Raw genomic sequence first — 25,067 nt, 5'->3', positions numbered from 1 at the left:
AAGAAACCCACAACAGTCACAGAACTGAGGAAGAGACTGGAAGAAGAGCGGAGAAAATCCCAGCAGAGCCGTGTGATTTCCTGCGGCCTGTGTATGGCACAGTTATGGGGGCCTGTGTATGGCACAGTTATGGGGGCCTGTGTATGGCACAGTTATGGGGACACTATGAATGGCACAGTTATGGGGGTACAATGTATGGCACAGTTAAGGGGACACGATGTATGGCACAGTTATGGGGGCCTGTGTATGGCACAGTTATGGGGGCCTGTGTATGGCACAGTTATGAAGGCCTGTGTATGGCACAGTTATGACGGCCTGTGTATGGCACAGTTATGGGGACACTGTGTATGACACAGTTATGGAGACCTGTGTATGGCACAGTTATGGGGACAGTGTGTATGGCACAGTTATGGGGGTACACAATGTATGGCACAGTTATGGGGGCCTGTGTATGGTACAGTTATGGGGACACTGTGTATGGCACAGTTATGGGGCCACTATGTATGGCATAGTTATGGGAATACTGTGTATGGCACAGTTATAGGGACACTGTGTATGGCACAGTTATGGGGACACTGTGTATGGCACAGTTATGGGGGCCTGTGTATGGCACAGTTATGGGGACACTGTGTATGCCCCTGTTATGGGGACACTATGTATGGCACAGTTATGGGGACACTATATATGGCACAGTTATGGGGACAGTATGTATTGCACAGTTCTGGGGACATGACGTATGGCACAGTTATGGGGGCCTGTGTATGGCTCAGTTATGGGGCCACTATGTATGGCACAGTTATGGGGACACTATGTGTGGCACAGTTATGGGGGCCTGTGTAGGGCACAGTTATGGAGGCCTGTGTATGACACAGTTATGGGGACATGATGCATGGCACAGTAATGGGGACACTATGTATGGCACAGTTATGGGGGCCTGTGTAGGGCACAGTTATGGGGGCCTGTGTATGGCACAGTTATGGGGACATGATGCATGGCACAGTAATGGGGGCCTGTGTATGGCACAGTTATGGGGACCTGTGTATGGCACAGTTATGGGGGCCTGCGTATGGCACAGTTATGGGGACACTATGTATGGCATAGTTATGGGAATACTGAGTATGGCACAGTTATATGGACACTGTGTATGCCACTGTTATGGGGACACTATGTATGGCACAGTTATGGGGACACTATGTATGGCACAGTTATGGGGACACTATGTATGGCACAGTTCTGGGGACATGATGTATGGCACAGTTATGACGGCCTGTGTATGGCACAGTTATGGGGACACTGTGTATGACACAGTTATGGAGACCTGTGTATGGCACAGTTATGGGGACAGTGTGTATGGCACAGTTATGGGGGTACAATGTATGCCACAGTTATGGGGGCCTCTGTATGGTACAGTTATGGGGAAACTGTGTATGGCACAGTTATGGGGGCCTGTGCATGGCACAGTTATGGGGCCACTATGTATGGCATAGTTATGGGAATACTGTGTATGGCACAGTTATAGGGACACTGTGTATGGCACAGTTATGGGGACACTGTGTATGACACAGTTATGGAGACCTGTGTATGGCACAGTTATGGGGACAGTGTGTATGGCACAGTTATGGGGGTACACAATGTATGGCACAGTTATGGGGGCCTGTGTATGGTACAGTTATGGGGACACTGTGTATGGCACAGTTATGGGGCCACTATGTATGGCATAGTTATGGGAATACTGTGTATGGCACAGTTATAGGGACACTGTGTATGGCACAGTTATGGGGACACTGTGTATGGCACAGTTATGGGGGCCTGTGTATGGCACAGTTATGGGGACACTGTGTATGCCCCTGTTATGGGGACACTATGTATGGCACAGTTATGGGGACACTATATATGGCACAGTTATGGGGACAGTATGTATTGCACAGTTCTGGGGACATGACGTATGGCACAGTTATGGGGGCCTGTGTATGGCTCAGTTATGGGGCCACTATGTATGGCACAGTTATGGGGACACTATGTGTGGCACAGTTATGGGGGCCTGTGTAGGGCACAGTTATGGAGGCCTGTGTATGACACAGTTATGGGGACATGATGCATGGCACAGTAATGGGGACACTATGTATGGCACAGTTATGGGGGCCTGTGTAGGGCACAGTTATGGGGGCCTGTGTATGGCACAGTTATGGGGACATGATGCATGGCACAGTAATGGGGGCCTGTGTATGGCACAGTTATGGGGACCTGTGTATGGCACAGTTATGGGGGCCTGCGTATGGCACAGTTATGGGGACACTATGTATGGCATAGTTATGGGAATACTGAGTATGGCACAGTTATATGGACACTGTGTATGCCACTGTTATGGGGACACTATGTATGGCACAGTTATGGGGACACTATGTATGGCACAGTTATGGGGACACTATGTATGGCACAGTTCTGGGGACATGATGTATGGCACAGTTATGACGGCCTGTGTATGGCACAGTTATGGGGACACTGTGTATGACACAGTTATGGAGACCTGTGTATGGCACAGTTATGGGGACAGTGTGTATGGCACAGTTATGGGGGTACAATGTATGCCACAGTTATGGGGGCCTCTGTATGGTACAGTTATGGGGAAACTGTGTATGGCACAGTTATGGGGGCCTGTGCATGGCACAGTTATGGGGCCACTATGTATGGCATAGTTATGGGAATACTGTGTATGGCACAGTTATAGGGACACTGTGTATGGCACAGTTATGGGGACACTGTGTATGGCACAGTTATGGGGACACTGTGTATGCCACTGTTATGGGGACACTATATATGGCACAGTTATGGGGACAGTATGTATTGCACAGTTCTGGGGACATGACGTATGGCACAGTTATGGGGGCCTGTGTATGGCTCAGTTATGGGGCCACTATGTATGGCACAGTTATGGGGACACTATGTGTGGCACAGTTATGGGGGCCTGTGTAGGGCACAGTTATGGAGGCCTGTGTTTGACACAGTTATGGGGACATGATGCATGGCACAGTAATGGGGACACTATGTATGGCACAGTTATGGGGGCCTGTGTATGGCACAGTTATGGGGACATGATGCATGGCACAGTAATGGGGGCCTGTGTATGGCACAGTTATGGGGACCTGTGTATGGCACAGTTATGGGGGCCTGTGTATGGCACAGTTATGGGGGCCTGTGTATGGCACAGTTATGGGGACACTGTGTATGGCATAGTTATGGGAATACTGAGTATGGCACAGTTATATGGACACTGTGTATGCCACTGTTATGGGGACACTATGTATGGCACAGTTATGGGGACACTATGTATGGCACAGTTATGGGGACACTATGTATGGCACAGTTCTGGGGACATGATGTGTGGCACAGTTATGGGGGCCTGTGTATGGATCAGTTATGGGGCCACTATGTATGGCACAGTTATGAGGACACTATGTATGGCACAGTTATGGGGGCCTGTGTATGGCACAGTAATGGGGGCCTGTGTATGGCACAGTTATGGGGACATGATGCATGGCACAGTCATGGGGACATGATGCATGGCACAGTAATGGGGGCCTGTGTATGGCACAGTTATGGGGGCCTGTGTAGGGCACAGTTATGGGGACCTGTGTATGGCACAGTTGGGAGAACTGTGTCTGTGGTGCTATGAGGACTCTATGTGACACAGGTAAGAGGAAATTTAGATTTCCACAGAGCTGGGACCCTGTGTCGCTCCGCAGGGCTGCCGTCAGGGGTGGAATTCTGTGACTCCCATCATGGACCCGGACAGTTTTACAATCTATTAGGGTCCCAGGTCCTGGAGTCACAGTTTTCCCCCCTCTCATGCCAGGGGATGTGCTGCAGATCTCCAGCTGAATGTCCTGAACCTCCTGTCTTCTTCCCTGGGGAGGTCCCAGGCTCCGCAGTCCTAGTTTAACCTCCCCCCCCCCCCCCCATCACTAGAATAATGAGATGTAGGAGATTTCGGTACAGGCGACATTTAATGAGACGTCCACTTGCATCAGGTCAAAAGTTGCTGAGGGCTGTTGCCGGTGCTGACCCGATGCAGACGCATCATGACCCGCAGCTGTGCCGCATCTTCTGCATTTCTCTGGAAGAAGGTTTCAAGAGGAAGAGGAGAAGGTATTTTTCCCTTTAATATATGGGAGTTCTGCTACTACAGAGGAAGGGGGGGGCAGTGACTTGGCTACTGTTGGGGGCACACGGTGACTATATTGGCTACTCTAGGGGCATAATAATGATCTCTATGGGAACAGTATAATGTTTTTGTTAGGATGGTACTGGTACTTTTGGGTCACTAAATCAAGCCGTGGCTGGAAGAAGCTGACATGGAGGAAAAACAGTAGTCATTTTGGTTCTGCTACCATATATATGCAGTTATCTTGTTTGTTTTTAACCGTATCTATCTTGGTTCTGGTAATGTATAAAGGTAATGTTATAGGTTCTGGTACTGTATCTATGTAGTACTCCTGGTTCTGGTAATGTATGTAGGTAGTTTTGTAGGTTCTGGTACAGTATCTATATTGTAATCCTGGTTCTGGTAATGTATATAGGTAGTTTTGTAGGTTCTGGAACTGTATCTATGTAGTAAACTTGGTTCTGGTAATATCTATAGGAAGTTTTGTAGGTTCTGGTACCGTATATATGTAGTAATCCTGGTTCTGGAAATGTATTTTGGTAGTTTTGTTGGTTCTGGTACCGTATCTATGTACTACTCATGGTTCTGGTGATATATAGGTAATTTTGTAGGTACTGGTACCATATCTATATAGTAATCCTGGTTCTGGAAATGTAGTTTGATAGTTTTGTTGGTTCTGGTACCGTATCTGTGTAGTAATCCTGGTTCTGGTGATATATAGGTAATTTTGTAGGTTCTGGTACCATATATATGTAGTAACATTGGTTTTGGTACATGGAATACATTTAATTATATTTTCTGTGCAACAAGTTAATAATCAACCTACCAGTATGTTTTGGAGTGTGGGAGGAAACCGGAGGACCCAGAGAAAACCCACGCAAAAACACAGAGAGAACATACAAACTCAGATGTTGACCCTGGGACTTGAATTCATGTCCCCAACGCTGCAAGGCTGTAGTGCTAACCACTGAGCCACCGTTAGGGAGGCCAAAAACTCTTTACAGCTCAGGGCCAGTGATAGTCTTAGGGTAGTACTACTACTAAAACCACATGAGATGAGAATCTAATATGCTCAGGAGGTTGGGACAGTCAGCGGCCCCAATATCCCTAGTGGGGGCGCTGCTGCTATGGGACACAAAGCAAAATGTTAGAATGGCAGATTATTATATATACACAGGGGATCCTCATGCAGGTCCTGGAAGCCAATGGGATTACAGTAAGAGACACAAATGTGACGTTTAGTGGGGAAATATCGTAATGTAAATTCTATACGAGGATAATATCCCGGACCCCCATGTAATATATCGTCTATAGGTGGGTTTTATATTTTGTTTCACAATTTTTATGGATTTATTCTTTTGGACGCACATTTTATACTGGGAAAATCAATTTTCTTCTCTTACTAAGATTGTACTGCAGACTTTCCTTTAAGTTCTGCGGATTTGATTTTATTTTGCAAATCTGGAATTCTGCCGGTCGTCCCCCAGAGGGAGAATTCATATCTAATCATATCTAATATAATATCTACATATCTGATCATTCTGTATGTCAGTCATTGTCTGATCCTCATTGTTTTGTCGCTTTCTTTTCTTGCACTTCATTACAGGAAACATTGCGCCCCCTGATGGCAGCAGATGAAAATACACAGCCAGGACATCATCTGGTACTTTGATGGGTCAGTATTGAGTTAGAACCTGGGGTTGAGGAGGGCAACTTCAAAAACTTAAAAGGGAAGCCACATTTTTATTGCAGATTCGGATTCCCCATAACATGTTTGGTCGCCAAAAATCCGAATGTGAGCAAAAATGTGCATTAAACTTTTTAGGCAACAAGAAAATTCCCCACGTTCAGAGAGGAGATGACATAATCATCTCTCACATTACACCAGCCCCACGATGAGTGAGAGGCGGGGACTCGCATTACACCAGCCCCCGATGAGTGAGAGGCGGGGACTCGCATTACACCAGCCCCCGATGAGTGAGAGGCGGAACTCGCATTACACCAGCCCCCGATGAGTGAGAGGCGGAACTCGCATTACACCAGCCCCCGATGAGTGAGAGGCGGGCACTCGCATTACACCAGCCCCCGATGAGTGAGAGGCGGGGACTCGCATTACACCAGCCCCCGATGAGTGAGAGGCGGGCACTCGCATTACACCAGCCCCCGATGAGTGAGAGGCGGGGACTCGCATTACACCAGCCCCCGATGAGTGAGAGGCGGGGACTCGCATTACACCAGCCCCCGATGAGTGAGAGGCGGGGACTCGCATTACACCAGCCCCCGATGAGTGAGAGGCGGGGACTCGCATTACACCAGCCCCCGATGAGTGAGAGGCGGGGACTCGCATTACACCAGCCCCCGATGAGTGAGAGGCGGGGACTCGCATTACACCAGCCCCCGATGAGTGAGAGGCGGGGACTCGCATTACACCAGCCCCCGATGAGTGAGAGGCGGGGACTCGCATTACACCAGCCCCCGATGAGTGAGAGGCGGGGACTCGCATTACACCAGCCCCCGATGAGTGAGAGGCGGGGACTCGCATTACACCAGCCCCCGATGAGTGAGAGGCGGGGACTCGCATTACACCAGCCCCCGATGAGTGAGAGGCGGGGACTCGCATTACACCGGCCCCCGATGAGTGAGAGGCGGGGACTCGCATTACACCGGCCCCCGATGAGTGAGAGGCGGGGACTCGCATTACACCAGCCCCCGATGAGTGAGAGGCGGGGACTCGCATTACACCAGCCCCCGATGAGTGAGAGGCGGGGACTCGCATTACACCAGCCCCCGATGAGTGAGAGGCGGGGACTCGCATTACACCAGCCCCCGATGAGTGAGAGGCGGGGACTCCGCTGAGAAGAGAAGAAGGTGAAGTCACGAGGTGAAGAGGAGGGTCGGAGGCATATACCCCATTTTTTTTCTTTCCAAGTTGAAGCAGTGTTGGGCCTCGGCCCAGTGGTTGGAGACCACAGATATAAAACATTATACAACACTTATAGGAATGTAGGAAGGTATTGATGGGAATAAGGCACTTTGGGCGAGATAGAATCTTACAAGTGACTAAAGCAGTCTCCGATTCTGTGCCTGTTCCTGTTCTTCATCCTCTGTTTTCCAGGGTTTTGGGTAATCCCAATGAAATAATAGGAGACATTTGATATAGATTTTGGTTTAATTGTGTTTTTTTTCAGTCTCATTTACACACTTTTATAAATACAACAATGAAGTAAACATCCAGGTGTCAGATTCTAGTGAGAACTTAAAAATCAGAGCGTAGGTTGGACAATTAATACAAACAACAAAACTATTTTTTATTGGTTCATGGCCACAAGGGAGAGCTGTCATTTACAGGACAGAACAGCAGAGCAGTGAGAGTAAAGAACAGGATTGTATATCAATTACACTTCCTGTACTACAACTCTCATCATAGAGACAAAGCACAGTCACGCAAGCAGAGGGGCCGAGGACTATGGATGACCTATAAGTGGCCTCTGAATTAATGGAGCAATTACACCAACAATATCCCATCAATATAAAGCCACGCCCACCTAACAACCTAAAACCAGTTCTGCAGGGGAGGGTCATGGTTAGGCTTATGAATGTTCCTAGTGGCTGAGATTATACAGAGGGGAGGGGCAAAGGTAATAAGGCAATTTCCAACCCCCGATTGTCATTTTGGTGGGGTAAGAGGTATTTTTGGTGTTGTAAAGATGCCCTTATCTATTGTATAGTGGATTAAATACATCAAATTTCAGGGCAAAGTCTTTGTACTAGATGTATCCCTGAGGATTTCACTACTACATCCTGTACATTAGGAACACAAGTGATAAAACTGCCCCAAGTATAAAAAAGTTCTGCCCCTTAAAAGAAGATTTACCATCAAAATTCATCATATCCATACATCAGGGACACGGGACTGTGGGAATCTTCTTAAACGTGTTATTCATGACCTCCTTTCTTCTAAAATCAACTTTTATAATTATGTTAATGAGCCTGAAGGGCTCTTGGGGTGTTACCAGAGCCCCTCTGTGCTGTAGCCTCACATCCTATTACACTGCATCCCCCTTCCTCTGCCTGATGTGATATCATACAGTAGGAGGGTGTTCCTGCACAGTGTAACAGCCTGTGAAACTACAGCACTGAGGGGCTCTGGTAACACCCCCAAGGAGCCCCTCGGGCTCATTAAAATTTTAAAAGTTGATTTTAGACGGAAGATAAGCCCTGACTGTTAGCATGTCCTATAATCAAATTAATATTCTGAACACATCCTCATTATTATAGGAAACAGAAAAAAGAGGATTGAGAGTCCGAAGGGCAAATATCCCTGATCGGAAAAACACAAAGAAAACCAGAAGCGTCAAGTCCGTGTGGAATGTAGAAGGCAAAGCACAGGCTATGTGCACATGACGTTGAGAAGGAACTCCGCCCCCCCACCCCTTTAAAAAAAAAAAATCCATTTAAAGGGACTGTTTTCATATTAGAAAAAAAATAACATGACTGCACGGCATCCTCCCTATAGGTCGTGCGTGGTATTGCAGCTCAATAACACAACCTATGGAGGCGACGCTCTTTATGGTAGAAAGAGGCCATGGACAATCCCTTTAAGATAATCTATACTGGTTATAACCCAGCTTTCCACTAACAGATATAACTAATGGTTATATATATTAGGTGATGAGTAGAGCACAAAGGAGAATGTTGTTTTTTTTTTTTTTAAAGGGGCGGTGGTACCTTTTATGCATATTTGGTATTGCTGAGTGGTCGCGGCCTATGGCTTTAAGACACAATATGATATGTTACAGTGCATCCGGTGAGAGTAGTAGTAGTAGGACTCTGCCAATACTGGCATACATTGGACCTTACAAGGAAAGGAAAGGCAATAAGTTACGCAGATCTTGCAAACCGCGTGGGTGGCGACGGGTTTTCGTAAAAACCAAATAGTTCCCAGCAGCAAGAGAAATGTCACCAGGTCCATCGTAGACCGAGGAGGATACGGCGCCGCCTGCAGGTCATTTCCAGCGATGACGCACCAAGGAGGACTCGTCGTTGACCACCTCGGGGTCGCTGCTGTGACGTCTGTTGGGCAGGAGCAGTAAGACCACCAGGACCAGGAGGACTATGCCGCAGAAGGTCATGAGCGCGTACGATATGATCCACATGATGGGCTCCCTGAAGGGGTTACTGGCAATGCAGTTACTGGATATGTGCTGAGTACTGAACGGGCCGGAGATCTCCGATACCGTCACTCCATTCACCTCTGGGAAAAGCAGAAAAAGTACATTTATACAAAACATATAAAATATATATAAAATCCAAGTAAATAATTTCAGTACAAAAAAAAATATATATACTACGGTATAAAAAAATAGATCCTGCATCTGGCCACTAGATGGCGCAAAATATCCCGAAATCAAACATGGGAGACAAGTCTGTCCTTGATCAATCAAATTCTGTGCGGCCTATAAATTTTGGGGAAGGTTTTAGTTTAAGGACTGGTTACGTAAAACTGAAAAATTCCTTTAATCTAACGTCCGTTTCCAAAAAAAAAAAAAAAAAAAAATGCTCCATAAAAAGGAAAAAAAAAATGACATAAAACACATATAGTGATGTTACCACTGGGTGGGGGAGGAGGTCCCCCCTGATTTTAGCCCCCGCCCCCATAGGCAGACAATTATCCGCAGCAGCTGTAACCTGTAATGTAAGGGGTTAATGGGGACGCCATTATAGAAACGCTTTGCCAGCCAAATAAACCTTGTCGTTTAGTTCCTGGAGAGACGAACAAGACTTGTTACGAGTGACAGCCAACGCAAACACAAGAGGTTACACCGAGGTAATGAGGCCGCTGCAGAAATTTTACACTCTGTAAACCACATATAAGGCTAATAAAATTGTACGAAAAGATTTATACACCGTAAATTTTTAGAGAGGAATTGTTTCCAAAAATAGCGCCACACCTGCCCTATGGTTGTGTGTGGTATTGCAGCCAAGTGCCATTCACTTGAGTGAAGCTGCAATACCAGACACAATCTCATGGTTTGCGGGTGATGGAAGTCGTCTGCTAAAGCTCCTATACTACAAACTATACTACAAACTGCGGGGGGCATGTCCATTGCGTTTAGCTGGACTTATGACTTATGACTTGGCCAATGATCACGACAAAGAGATGTACAATAATGTTTCCAACTTTTATATTTATTTTAATTGTGGTTTAGATAATTTATCTTGAATAAAAGGGCATCAATCACCTCACTATATGGAGGCAGCCATTTTGCCCCTACACACCAATCACATTGCGTCTTTCACTGTCAAACCAGGGCTGATAATATGAAAGCTAGAATCTGATTGGCTGCTCACTCCCTGTAAATTATGTAGGCCCAACCAAATCCATTACTACATCAGACTCCATGTCCTCTGGTGTGAAAATAAAAGGGGAATTCACAGATTTTTTAGGGAACTAAATCACTTGTGGAATGTTAAACATGAGGAATGTTTATTTATAAGACTAAAACCCTGCAGGGCATTTACAGATTTTTATTTTACGGTTATTTTAACTGAGGGCATCTATATGACCCTCGGTTACAAGAGGACCAAGTCCAGTATAAGGACAGGATTGGTAAGCAAAGGGATTGAGAACATTGATATGATGCACAAGTGTGTAGGACTAGAAGCCATGTTCATTACCATGGCTTAGCTACAACACCTCTATGCAAGGTGGATGCCTATATAATGGCAGCTTAGATACAGCAGCTCAGTTCTATGTAAGGTAGATGCCTATATAATGACAGCTTAGATACAGCAGCTCAGCTCTCATCTCTATGTAAGGATGGATATCTATAACGGCAGCTTAGATACAGCAGCTCAGCTCCATGTAAGGTGGATATCTATTTAATGTTAGAGCTGAGGTGCTGTATCCAAGCTATGCAAGATGCATATCTATAGAATGACAGTTTAGATACAGCAGCTCAGCTCTATGTAAGGTGGATGGTTATATAATGGTGGAGCTGCTGTATCTAAACTGCCATTATATAGACACCGCCACTTACATAGAATTGAGCTCCTGTATCTAAGCTGCCAGTATATATACACATCTTTTTAATGTTAGAGCTGAGGTGCTGTATATAAGCTGTGCAACATGGATGACTATATAATGGCAGCTTAGATACAGCCACTCAGCTCTATGTAAGGTGGATGCTTAAATAATGTTAGAGCTGTGCTGCTATATCTAAGCTATGCAAGGTGGATAGATACATAACGGCAGCTTAGATATATATGCTAAGCTCTAAGTAGGCTGGATGGCTATACAATACGGATTAGATAGCAGCTGTATATACTGGATTGTAATGAGAATGGAGTAGAAGGAGAAGACTGTAACCCCTGTAGCTGCGACTACCTATAGCCTCAGTTATTTGACCATATAGTCGCTCACTACCAAGTCTGATAAAGGGTTGGTTATGTAAGAAGAGGTGGGACTCATGTGGCAGCTTGTGTCATAAATCTCAGTGCACAGAGTAAGGTTGTATAATTTCCAATGCTTAAATTGCAAGCAGTTAAAGTAGATTCAAGTGTTGTACAGCGCTGCATGGTCTCCCAAATTGCTACTGCACCCTCTATAGTTACACCAAAGCTGTACAAGATCCGATAGGCCCCAACATTGGAAGGGCCCAGGGATCACATGATCACGGCCTGTTCACTAGGGCACGCCTTGTAGTGTGAAGAGAAGCCATACCAACCAGCCTATGGATTCACTCCGGGGGCTCTGGCTATTACAGACCCAATGTTACCACATTGCAGGAGATGTAGTGTAAGATTCATTGTCTCACCTGCGCATTTACTGACAGCAAAACCGACCCTCTTCTCTTCCCGGTCAAAGATGACGTAAAACCCTTCCATGACGGTGGCTCCGATCACCAAAGCGTTGGATGAAGGAGAGATGCCGAAGCGGTAACAGTTCAGATCATCGCGGGATGTGATTACAGACTGGATGTATAGCTGGAGGGAAACAATGAAAATCACACACATTATATGGAAAAAAATGTGGATCCCCCATGTTTTATCTTTTGTGTTTAATTTTTTTTTTTTTTTTTTAACATAAAGGAAGAGAGTTGTGAATTGTTAAAACAAACCTGAGATCTGATCCTGTGCCTGGAAAATGTCCGGTGGAACATGACGCAGATCACACCCCACCCTGTTCACCTTGTCACCAGGATATTTTCCTGTTTGAGTAACCCCAGACGTTTCCACCTATAGATCTTTACATGATTATTATTCTACAGAACAGGAACTTTTTTTATCTCTACTGTTATGATCTTTTATTCTGCATTCCGCCCAACCTTCTCCTGAAGAACAGGGCACAGAGAATATGGTCATAATAAGGCACTGTGCACATTCATACAGAGTAGATATAGGGGGAATATTTAAAAAATAATAATAATTCACTGTGAATTAATAAACCAGGGACATTACCAGAGTCACAGTGCCCGGATCTATGAGTAATCTTCTTAGATTTGACATCCATGGCATCCTTTCTTCTCAAATAAACTTTAAAAATTATGGAAATGAGCCAGAGTAGCCATAGTGGGGGTTACTAAAGCCCCTCCATGCACATAGTATAAAATAATGGAGTTTTGTGCAATTTGCTTTTAGGGGTATATAAAATCCTATTTGGGTAAGAGGTTCTTTACCCATATATACTCAAGTATAAGCCTAGGCTCCAATTTTACCCCCCCCCCCCTAAAAAAAATATTGACTCAAGTTTAAGCTTAGGGTTGGAAATGCAAGCCCCTATCCAAGTCCACAGCAGCTCCCCCCAATTAATAACAAACTTTGTACTTTCCCTCTGGTGCTCACCACCGGCTTCCTCTTCTCCCCGCATCTCCTCTTCTGGGTTCCTGGGAGTGCAGGCAGAGGAACATCTACGTGCTCTGCCCCCGTACACACTGTCACCACATGCCGCTGCGTGCAAGACCAGAAGAGGAGATGCGGGGGAAGAGGATGTTCCATAACTTGATATATACTCGCATATAAGCCTAGGGGAGTTTTTTTCAGCTCAAAAATTGTGCTGAAAAACTTGGCTTTTACTTTATACTATATACAGGCGGTCCCCTACTTAAGGACACCCGACTTACAGACAACCCATAGTTACAGACGGACCCCTCTGCCCACTGTGACCTCTGGTGAAGCTCTCTGGATGCTTTAAAATAGTCCCAGATTGCAATAATCAGCTTAAAATTGTCTGCAATGAAGCTTTATTGATAATTCTTGGTCCTATTACACCAAAAAAATTTGAAACTCCAATTGTCACTGGGGCAAAAAAAAAAATTGTCGGGAACTACAATTATAAAATATACAGTTTCGACTTACATACAAATTCAACTTAAGAACAAACCTACAGTCCCGGGGACTGCCTGTATACAGTAAAATGTAACTGCAGAAATTCTAAATTTCCATCCACTCCATCTCCAATACAAAAAAGTTGAATGGAACAGAAATGTTAAAAATATACATATATACATATTTTTTTATCTTTGCAATGTGCATCCAAATACATCTGTATCCATAAAGAGTGCGGCGAGGAAGAAAAAAAAAAAAAAATCTAAAAATGAGTCTCACCTGAGGCTTTATGGTGAGGCGGAAGGACTCGCTGGCGTTCACATCCCGCAGGTAGATGGACAGGTCAGGGAAGTAGGCCCAGGGCTCCGCTGTCTTCTCCCAGCAGGCCAACTGCAGGCCCGTCCAGAACTCATTATTGAAGTTCTCAATCTGCAAAAATCAACGACAAAGGAGGGAAGAGAGTGAGGGAAATGAAAGCACCTCCCCCCTCCTCTGGTTATTCTGCCTGAAAAAGACGTATAGAAGAACCAAAGCGAGGGCCAGCTACAACCTATAATGGAAGGGAAAAAAAAAAGAAAAGAAAAGAAGAAAATAGAAAGAAGAAGAGGAAGCTGGAGCCGCCGTGTCCCTCTGTGTGTTTTCCAGTTATGTTTGGTAAAGGAGAGAAGGTCCAGACATAAGAGCAAACACAAGAGATGACCGAGCTTTACCCTATTACTACTCCTAAGTAATGCAAACATTACAGTACAGGCCGAGTAACACTGCGTCTCCTGTCGTCTGTATCTATAATCTACAGTCCTCTCTGTGCTGGTGGGTGGAAAGCTCGCTGCCGTGACCCTCCCCTACCCCTCTCCTCCCCATAGACATCTATGTAATCTGACAACTCAGGGACCCTCTGTCCATCTCTGCAAGCAAAATTCAGCAGAGATTTCAGAGTGAAAATCCTATTAGGAGATGCAGGGGTCCATTTGCCATGTGGCGAGTTGAGCCTCTTGCCTAAGGCAGCATCAGGGGACCAATCAATCACCTGCTACGAAGCTTAACTTGACACTTAATAGGTAGATCCATGAGGGTAGGTTTCCTTTAAAGGTAGATCCGGTGGCAGGTTGATTTAATGAATAGCATCCGCGCCCTTATTCGAAAGAGGCTACTGGGGCATGGAGTGGGCATGCCACATAGCTTCAGCTCCGGCTACTCTACGCCACAGGAGCCCATTTCAGAAATTTACATTTTAGGGTCATAAAAGACTTTAAAAGTTAGTGGGGACAGAAGGATTAGCCCTAAAAAAAAAAAAAAGGGCTCGTACGCTATTCATTAGATCAACCTGTTAATAGGTAGACCCGTGATGGTAGGTTTCCTTTAAAAGTAGGGGCAGCACGGTGGCTCAGTGGTTAGCACTACAGCTTTTCAGCACTGGGGTCCTGGGTTCAAGTCCCACCCAGGTCTAAAAAGAGTTTGTATGTTCTCTCTGTGTTTGCGTGGGTTTCTTCCGGGTCCTCCGGTTTCCTCCCACACTCCAAAACATACTGGTAGGTTGATTAGATTGTGACCCCCATTGGGGACAGAGACAAATTTGGCAAACTCTGTGCAGCGCTGCGTAATCTGAGTGCGCTATATAAAGAATTGTAATTAAAAATAGCGGTTTTTTTCACACCAGATGTCAGCATGGGTGGGAGACATTGCGTGGAGAACCAATGTACTAAAATAATAACCCAATATATTACTACTGGATGTGGAGGAGAAGGGGGGGGGGGGGGTCCTTCTATAGCTCCTCTCAGGCAGCAGAAAGTTTAGGTTCACTCCTGGGAGGAAGGAGCGAGAATGATAAGAGACACAGTGGGGAAAGTGGCGCTCGGCTCCGATGCGATATATTATAGAAATTCTTGTAGTGACTTGTACTAGTAATAAATGCAGAATTGTGGAAGTTTCTAACCTTTCAAATAAAAACAAACCAAAAAACTAAAGTAAGTAAAAGCTCATAACTTTCTCTACACAAAGTGACTCACCAGAGACGTCGCAATAATCCCTTCCACCAACGCACTGAAGACCTTCTCCGGCAGGCGCAGGAGGGTGGTGCCGCTGTCCACTATGGCCTTATCCGAATTATACTACAGGAGGGGAAAATAATCTCATCTTAATCACCCAGTTCATAAGAGAGACATTGTGTATGTACAGTATAGTCCTTAAAGGGGTATTCCTCGACCAAGAATAATTACTCAGCATCGGATTGGTGGAGGTCTGACATCCTGTATCGCCACAGATCAGCTGTTCTCAGTAGGGGATACATAGAGAAGAGAACGGGAAGTAGACGGTGCCATTCTCCTGCAGCGACACAGTTCAGCCACTACTTGGAGAACAGCGCTCTCCGCTTCCTGTTCCATTCTCTGAATGACAGCTTAGAGCTGCTGGAGCAGAAACCATAAAAAGGTAGAATATAGGGAAAAATAAATAAATAAATAAATAATAATAATAATATTATTATTAATAATATTATATATATTTATTATCTGCAATACCACAGCCCATGGACAAGAGTGGCTCTATATTTCGGCAAAAAAAAAAGAAGAAAAAAACCAGAACTTTATTAATCTCAGGTTTCTTAGACAATTAACAGCCAAAATTTACCAAAATAATCATAAAAATCAACAACACCCCCCCTCCTCCTCCTCCTCCCACATCACAATTACCTCTGTACAATCCAGGTTTAGGTTCAGGCCGCCAACTTCAAACTTGAGCACCTCCACTTGGTAGTACCACTCCTCAGTGATGGGCGTGTACCAGATGTCCCCACTGTATAGACTCGGCTCTATACCACCCATGACCTGCAGGGGGCAACCGCTCAATCACAATAATGTAAAATTTAAAAACACGAATCTCCAAACATCTGGGAAAAGTCCTACATGTTCCAAGACTTTCATGACATGAGAGATGACCCCAGCTAAATTTTTTTTTTCTGTCCCGTTTATGAGAGCTCCACCCTACATGGGCCGTCCTTGTCACACCAAGGCACTTCCCTGGGGGAGTGGCTTAGTGACCGATTTCCCCAAATCTAGCTAGACTACGAAGAGTAACAGCTGCAAAGTTCATTGTGTAACATTTATAAGCAAACCCAGCGCATGCGCGAGCCTTCAGGACAGTATGCACTTGAGCAACCCCAAGATGACCATCAGCGCATGCGCAGGGGGGTTTCAATTTTGGTTTCAGACGGAATAGTAGGGTCATGTGACATCACATGGATATGTGCATGTACATACTGTGTTTCTGCTGGTAAAGGGTATGAAAAAGGAGCACATGCACAGCGTGAGCGATCTGTAGTGTCCAGAGGGAGGAGATTTATAACCAGGGGGAGTGGCTTCACAGATAATCTAACGATTCCTAGAAGTGGAGACAATTGTATCCAGTCTCGGCAACGCTCTGTGAGCTAAACAGTCTGGAATCTAGGACTGATACATTGTAGCATAGAGAGATCTGCGCTGCTACAGTGTTTGGTGAGGAGTGATGATGGGCACTTACCAGGCTGCCACCATTGGTGCCTATGCCAGTAGTGGGCAGACCAGCTCCACACATCTGCATGGAGAAGATATTGGGAATCTTCTGCTGCTCAACAAGGGAGTCGAAGAAGGTTTCCACAGAGCTTGAAGGCTGGAAGGGAAACAAATATTTCAGGGATTAAATAAGAATTAATGTCTCACTAGCGCCCCCTGCCAGGTGTGGCCTAGCCTGTTACTGCAGCTCAGTTCTGTTCACATACTGCAGTATCAGAGATCGTCACACATCTTTTCCAGAATCCTGAGCAGCAGTGAGAGGGATGTAGCACTGAATTTCCGTAGGAAAACTGGTAAACTATCCCTAGGAGTTGTTCATAGTCATCCGTAAGGAGTTTGGTGGGAAAGACACCCAACTTTCCCAGACTCTGACCTAGGCATAACTAGGTGGATCTCATATTCAGGAGCCTGGAAAGGCTGAGGGGTCAGCTATATAGTGTGATGCACCAGCTGTGAGGCGAGTGGAGCCTTTTGCCTTAGGCAGCACCACATAGAAATAAATGAAGACCCTACTTGAAAAAATAAGCTGATATATTATTACTGGTGGGGGCAAACGGGGACAGATCTATACCTCAGGGAGCAGAGAATTTAGGTTCACCCCTAAGATACACATGAAGACAGCCATACCTGTACCTGCACATGACGTTGCTCAGCACTAGATGGCAACCACGGGCATTGTTTTGATGTGAACAATTGCTCTCTGTTATCAGCCATGTCCATCGCACCATTCACTATCTAAGGTACCTTATGTCACTCACTTTAGCCAAGGTCTTGTAGGCCAGTCCCAGAATTCCTTGCCAGTTGATTTGGGGCATAAAGAAGCTCTCCGACTGCATGATGGAGGCAATATTCACAACAAAGGTGCCATTGATTCCCTTGGGAAGATTGATGACATCTTTTCCAAGAACTCCGGACCAACTTCCCTGAGTATACCGGACCGTTACGTCAAGACCCAGTGGCTCGTATGTTATGGACCTTGAACAGAAAATGGTAAAAACTGTACATTTAATGAATTTAATGTTTTCTGTATTCTACCGTTTTTAACTCTATTCACACAATTTTCCAGTCTGTATACAGCGAGCTCCCCCTAGTGGTGGCTGCAGGAAGCCAGAATTGTATCATTTACTTTCATGATTATGGTAAGAGGCCACTGACTGCATCATAGAGGATCATATTAAACAATGAGAATCATTAATTTCCTTTTCTCTTAACAGACTTAAGGTCACACTTAAAGGGGATGTCTAGGATCCGAAAAACATGGTTGCCTTCTACAAGACAAAGCACCACCCCCATCCATGGGTTTTGTAGCTCTATTCTATTTAATTCAAAATGAACCAAAAAGCAAACAACTCATGAACAGGGGTGGTGCGGATTCTAATAGACAGCATCTCCTTGGCAGCTCATTTACCCTAGAGGGTCTGACTGCAAGTTTGAACTCTGTACACCCTCTTGTTGTACCATTGTGACACTACCACCATCATACACACAGCAATGTGCGTGCCGGACCCAGGAGACCCATATTATTACATGATGACAATAACCGGTGTAACCTGTACAGCGACATTCCAGGTTATTGATTGCTAGGAGCCTCTTCGTGTGAGGAACCACATTGTAAGTAAAAAAAAAACCAAATAAACTTTTTTTTGTGTGCACTAAACTGCAGACCCTTCTGCACACGCACACCCTTTCTTGTGGGCCAGAGTGGGGCCAGATGTAGCAAGAGCTGTGCACGCGCATACCTCCCAACCGTCCCGGATGCAGCGGTACAGTCCCGGTTTTGGTCTCTGTCCCACCCGGTGGGAGGTATGTGCCGGGACATCGGCTCTGCTGGCATCCTCCGGATGGTGGCAGCAGTTTACAGGGATAATATAGAGAACCATCAGCTCCCTGCACTATCACAGTGTCTCTGCTGTATGAAGCAGAGTCGGCAGGCGAGGACATCATCTGATGATGTCATCCCTGGTGGCCGGTTTGGGGGGGGGGGGGGGCTGCTGTGGGGGAACTGTGAGTACATGTGTTTATTATTTCATTGTGGGGGCGCTGCTGTGGGGCGCTACATGAGGGGGCGCCGCTGTGGGGCACAATAACAGAGGAGCTGCTGTAGGGCACATTATGAGGGGGATTTAATATGAAGTGGAACTGGGGGCACAATATAAGAGGGGCTACAATGTGAGTGTGCTGGTAGGACACAATGTAAAGGGGAGATGAGAGGAACTAGTGGGAAAATTATACTGTGTGGGGGGTGGAGTAAGGGGCAGAGCACAAGGCGTGGCTTAGGTAAAAACAAAAATAATGTGTGAGTGAATGGATGTAGCAGAGCTGTGTGTGCTGGAATGGATGGATTTGGTAAAATGCAGTAACTATAAACTAGATACTTTCCTTTGTAGGGACAGTTGTAGTTATCACTTGACATTTTTGGGCTACAATCTACTATTAATCCATTTTTATTCAGTTTTGGTATTTCTGCATTAAAAAAAATGAATGGGATCAGTCAGATAATCCGAAATATGAGGCTTAAATTTTAATGCCAGAATTCACACACACTGATCCTATATAGAAACTACAACTCCTAGTATGTCTTGCTGATCTAGGTCATGCTGGGAGTTGTAGTGTCCCCACATCTATAGGTGGGGAAACCTGCATCATCCAGGTGTGTGTGTATAAATAATGAGGCTGAAGAAATCCACTGTATTAAGGCATACCGCAGCTGCTGCAGAACCCCTTTGTGAGGTGCACAGCTTTAAATCACCATAGATCAGTGTGCGGAATGGTCCTGGTTATTCTATATGTCAAGACATGGATCAATCCATGTGTCACTGACCTGCCTGGTGAGTAATTGTACTCGCAGAGGTTTTGTCCCAGTGTGCAAGGGATTAGGGATTTGCAAACCCGAGCAGAGACAGATCCTTCAGCTTAGTCTGAAATCCTGCGATCTTATCACCTTCACACCGCACTGAGTCACCGCCTTATGTGTCCATATCGACACATCCCAATCCCAAAGAGAGAAACTACAACCCCTAGTAGGTCTTGCTGATCTATGTCATGCTGGGAGTTGTAGTGTCCCCACATCCACAGGTGGGGAAATGTGTGTGTGTATAAATAGAGGCTGAAGAAATCCACAGCATTAAGACATAGCTCAGCTGCTGCAGAACCTCTTTGTGAGGTGCAGAGGAGCTTTAACCTAGCCCCATTATTCAACATAAAGGCACTTACCAGTCCGAATGATAGTATTTGCTAATGTCAGGATTTGGGGCTCCAGCGACCGCAAAATTACTGCTCCCCGTATCCACCAATATATTCAGCTGCAAAATAAAGTAAGATACATTAAAATCAGAGGGAAAGAAATTATATCCAAAACTGAGACCAAATATACGGCAACTGCATCTATTCAGCATCTATGTGTGTTTCTATTATATTCATGAACCAGAAAGCTCAGGATGAGCAGTTCCAATGGTGCATTCCTAGATGCAGGAATGTATAAGCCATTTAGAATGAAATTATCGAATTCTGGTAAAACCACCCGGTACATGCTCCAACTACAGCAAATACAAACTTCAAAGTCTGCTGTTTTTTTACTATTTTGTACCCAGCTTTCCCAGGGACAAAAGGGGTATTCCAGTAGCAAGATATCCTCTACACACAGAGTAGGACATAACTTGCTGTTGGGGTCCATTGTACCCCCAAATGGAGAGAGGAGCTGGTGGCACTCAGCTTCCAGTGTCATAAATGGAGGTTGTAGCATAAATGTTTGACACCAATGTATCCTGAGTTTGTTACAATGTATCAGTGCAAGGAAAATGTATCAGTCCAGATTACATTGTAAAAGGAAATTGACTATAAAAATCCATCATGATAAACCAATAAACCAGGGACATAACTCAAATCCAACATAGTGATTGTTGTAATCTTCTTATACGTTATCCTTCCTTCTATAATCTACTTTTAAAATTATGCTAATGACGTTCTTTGGAGGGCGTGACCAGATCCTCTCCATGCTCTAGCTTCAAAGGCTGTTAAACTGTGCATGAGAACTCCAACCCCTCGATTCCCTCCACTGTGAGCGTTTACATAAGGGACGCGGAAATTGCTGAATTGAAGACAGTGTAACAGCCCATGAAGTGGCTCTGGCATTGACCCCAGGTTTGTTAGCATTTTATCGTTACAGTGCATCAGGGCAGCATCCAAGCCGTTTAATTCACCGAAAACCCTAAAAATATGTTAGCAATCTTTAATGGGGTAACAGACATTGCATATAAGGGTCCAACATGGGAAGAATGGTAATGGGAAGGGTTAAAAAGATGTCAGAGGAGACTGTAGACCTATAGGGGGCGCCCTGTGCGGCTGGAGGAGGCACCTGCAGATCTTCCCATGTTACTGAGACATGTACCAGGGTGCAGCTGTGGAATGTGACAGCAGCGGAGCACCCCCTTACATCACAGCGCCCGGCATTCATGGCTCTGCTCAATGCCGCCCTCACCCACAGAGTCTCTGCCACCCCAACCAAGCAACACTGGACACATTGTATAGAACAGGGCGAGCACCCAATATATCACATGTTACATTGTATCAAGATCCCGACCCAAAATGTATCCAGGTGGTCAGATTAAAGGGATTCTGCCCCCAAATCCTAGAGATGAGCGTCCAGTTACTGATCAGTTATATAACATGTAGTGTTCTCTGTTATCGGCCAGTTCATGCAGGGGAGAGGCTGACTGTGGGTGTTCTTCATTAAAATTGCTGGCAGAGATCCAGAAAAATCCCTGCCCCCATGATCACAGCTTTATCTCACATATCTGCAGTGCGGAGAAGAGAAACATCTATACAAGTGACTGATAGCAGCTTCATAGTTCTGTGTGCTGCATGCATCATATTACCGTATTATAGTATATTCCTGTACATAGGGGGCAGTATTATAGTAGTTATATTCTTGTACATAGGGGGCAGTATTATAGTAGTTATATTCTTGTACATAGGGGGCAGTATTATAGTAGTTATATTCTTGTACACGGGGGCGGTATTATAGTAGTTATATTCTTGTACATAGGGGGCAGTATTATAGTAGTTATATTCCTGTACATAGGGGGCAGTATTATAGTAGTTATATTCTTGTACATAGGGGGCAGTATTATAGCAGTTATATTCTTGTACATAGGGGGCAGTATTATAGCAGTTATATTCCTGTACATAGGGGTCAGTATTATAGTAGTTATATTCTTGTACATAGGGGGCAGTATTATAGTAGTTATATTCCTGTACATAGGGGTCAGTATTATAGTAGTTATATTCTTGTACATAGGGGTCAGTATTATAGTAGTTATATTCTTGTACAGAGAGGCAGTATTATAGTAGTTGTATTCTTGTACATAGGGGGCAGTATTATAGTAGTTATATTCTTGTACATAGGGGGCAGTATTATAGTAGTTATATTCCTGTACATAGGGGGCAGTATTATAGTAGTTATATTCTTGTACATAGGGGGCAGTATTATAGTAGTTATATTCTTGTACATAGGGGGCAGTATTATAGTAGTTATATTCCTGTACATAGGGGACAGTATTATAGTAGTTATATTCCTGTACATAGGGGGCAGTATTATAGTAGTTATATTCCTGTACATAGGGGGCAGTATTATAGTAGTTATATTCTTGTACATAGGGGGCGGTATTATAGTAGTTATATTCTTGTACATAGGGGACAGTATTATAGTAGTTATATTCCTGTACATAGGGGGCAGTATTATAGTAGTTATATTCCTGTACATAGGGGGCAGTATTATAGTAGTTATATTCTTGTACATAGGGGGCAGTATTATAGTAGTTATATTCTTGTACATAGGGGGCAGTATTATAGTAGTTATATTCTTGTACATAGAGGGCAGTATTATAGTAGTTATATTCTTGTACATAGGACAGTATTATAGTAGTTATATTCCTGTACATAGGGGGCAGTATTATAGTAGTTATATTCTTGTACATAGGGGGCAGTATTATAGTAGTTATATTCTTGTACATAGGGGGCAGTATTATAGTAGATATATTCTTGTACATAGGGGGCAGTATTATAGTAGTTATATTCTTGTACATAGGGGGCAGTATTATAGTAGATATATTCCTGTACATAGGGGGCAGTATTATAGTAATTATATTCCTGTACATAGGGGGCAGTATTATAGTAGTTATATTCTTGTACATAGGGGGCAGTATTATAGTAGTTATATTCTTGTACATAGGGAGCAGTATTATAGTAGTTATATTCTTGTACATAGGAGGCAGTATTATAGTAGTTATATTCTTGTACATAGGGGACAGTATTATAGTAGTTATATTCCTGTACATAGGGAGCAGTATTATAGTAGTTATATTCCTGTACATAGGGGGCAGTATTATAGTAGTTATATTCTTGTACATAGGGGGCAGTATTATAGTAGTTATATTCTTGTACATAGGGGCAGTATTATAGTAGTTATATTCTTGTACATAGGGGCAGTATTATAGTAGTTATATTCCTGTACATAGGGGGCAGTATTATAGTAGTTATATTCTTGTACATAGGAGGCAGTATTATAGTAGTTATATTCTTGTACATAGGGGGCAGTATTATAGTAGTTATATTCTTGTACATAGGAGGCAGTATTATAGTAGTTATATTCTTGTACATAGGGGGCAGTATTATAGTAGTTATATTCTTGTACATAGGGGGCAGTATTATAGTAGTTATATTCTTGTACATAGGGGGCAGTATTATAGTAGTTATATTCTTGTACATAGGGGGCAGTATTATAGTAGTTATATTCCTGTACATAGGGGGCAGTATTATAGTAGTTATATTCCTGTACATAGGTGGCAGTGTTATAGTAGATATATTCTTGTACATAGGGGGCAGTATTATAGTTTTAATATGGTATTTTTATACCGCTTGGCCACCTCCAGTGATAATAGCAGCACAGTCCAGAACAACGCAAAGAAAATCTCCATCTCCCTCATTTATTAGGCAGGAAACTTCAGAAGTGAAGTGACAATTCCCAGTAGATGCAATCTGTTATCCTGCCTCAGAGCAAGAGCCATATCTCACAGCTGGACGCCTTTAAAGTACCCCATCATAAGATGTTGCCATCCTCCGTGCAGCAGTCAAGAGCTCACAGAAAAGCGATCCACTAGATGCTAATTCTGAGCTGCCAAGTGCCTTACGCCTCGGTAATATCACTAATTTCTAGGCTGGAGTGAATGTGCCATTTGCAGGATATAATTATATAGCATTATTATTATAGGACCTTATATGAGGAGACCAAGAATGATACAACACGTAGAAATGTCTTACGCCATCTTTAAAGGGGTTTCCCCCTTCCGGTAAATAAATAAAATATATTTATTTTCTGTAGAAATGTAAAGTTTTATAGATCTCTGCTTGCTGTTATTCTAGAGGAGACTTAGCCATAGTATCTCTAAGCGGCCCGCGTAGATTGTTGAAAAAATTTGAGCTCTCCGGTCATGTGATGTCACATAGGTGCACGACTCGCTTTAACAGATTAATCAGAGCTTTGTGAAATAATGAGCCGTGCCCCTGTGTGACATCACATGACCGGGGATATAACGAGCCGTGCCCCTGTGTAACATCACATGACCTGGGATATAACGATCAATGCACCTGTGTGACATCACATGACCAGGGATATAACGATCAATGCACCTGTGTGACATCACATGACCAGGGATATAACGATCAATGCACCTGTGTGACATCACATGACCAGGGATATAACGAGCCGTGCCCCTGTGTGACATCACATGACCAGGGATATAACGAGCCGTGCCCCTGTGTGACATCACATGACCTGGGATATAACGATTAATGCACCTGTGTGACATCACATGACCAGGGATATAACGAGCCGTGCAGCTGTGTAACATCACATGACCTGGGATATAACGATTAATGCACCTGTGTGACATCACATGACCGGGGATATAACGATCAATGCACCTGTGTGACATCACATGACCAGGGATATAACGAGCCGTGCAGCTGTGTAACAT

At 44.4% G+C, this 25,067-nt stretch overlaps 1 protein-coding gene across 2 annotated transcripts in view; it reads right to left on the bottom strand.

The window, feature by feature from the left end:
* Window positions 1-7,312: 7,312 nt before the first annotated feature.
* The window catches only part of BACE2 (beta-secretase 2), a 29,178-nt gene continuing 11,423 nt past the window's right edge, over window positions 7,313-25,067 (bottom strand). For both annotated transcript variants that reach the window (XM_072138800.1, XM_072138801.1), the window contains exons 2-9: window positions 20,248-20,336; window positions 17,793-18,009; window positions 17,003-17,131; window positions 16,177-16,311; window positions 15,496-15,597; window positions 13,769-13,918; window positions 11,980-12,148; window positions 7,313-9,416 (exon numbers count right to left, since the gene is read on the bottom strand). In XM_072138800.1, the coding sequence (XP_071994901.1) occupies window positions 9,169-9,416; window positions 11,980-12,148; window positions 13,769-13,918; window positions 15,496-15,597; window positions 16,177-16,311; window positions 17,003-17,131; window positions 17,793-18,009; window positions 20,248-20,336 (1,239 nt within the window). In that variant the 3' untranslated portion in view covers window positions 7,313-9,168. The remainder of the gene's footprint in view (window positions 9,417-11,979; window positions 12,149-13,768; window positions 13,919-15,495; window positions 15,598-16,176; window positions 16,312-17,002; window positions 17,132-17,792; window positions 18,010-20,247; window positions 20,337-25,067) is intronic.

The sequence above is a fragment of the Engystomops pustulosus genome, chromosome 2, assembly GCF_040894005.1.
Source record: "Engystomops pustulosus chromosome 2, aEngPut4.maternal, whole genome shotgun sequence".
NCBI classification, from domain to species: Eukaryota; Metazoa; Chordata; class Amphibia; order Anura; family Leptodactylidae; genus Engystomops; species Engystomops pustulosus.
Note: the sequence above shows the minus strand (reverse complement) of the source record. Positions and strands in the feature narration are given on the sequence as shown.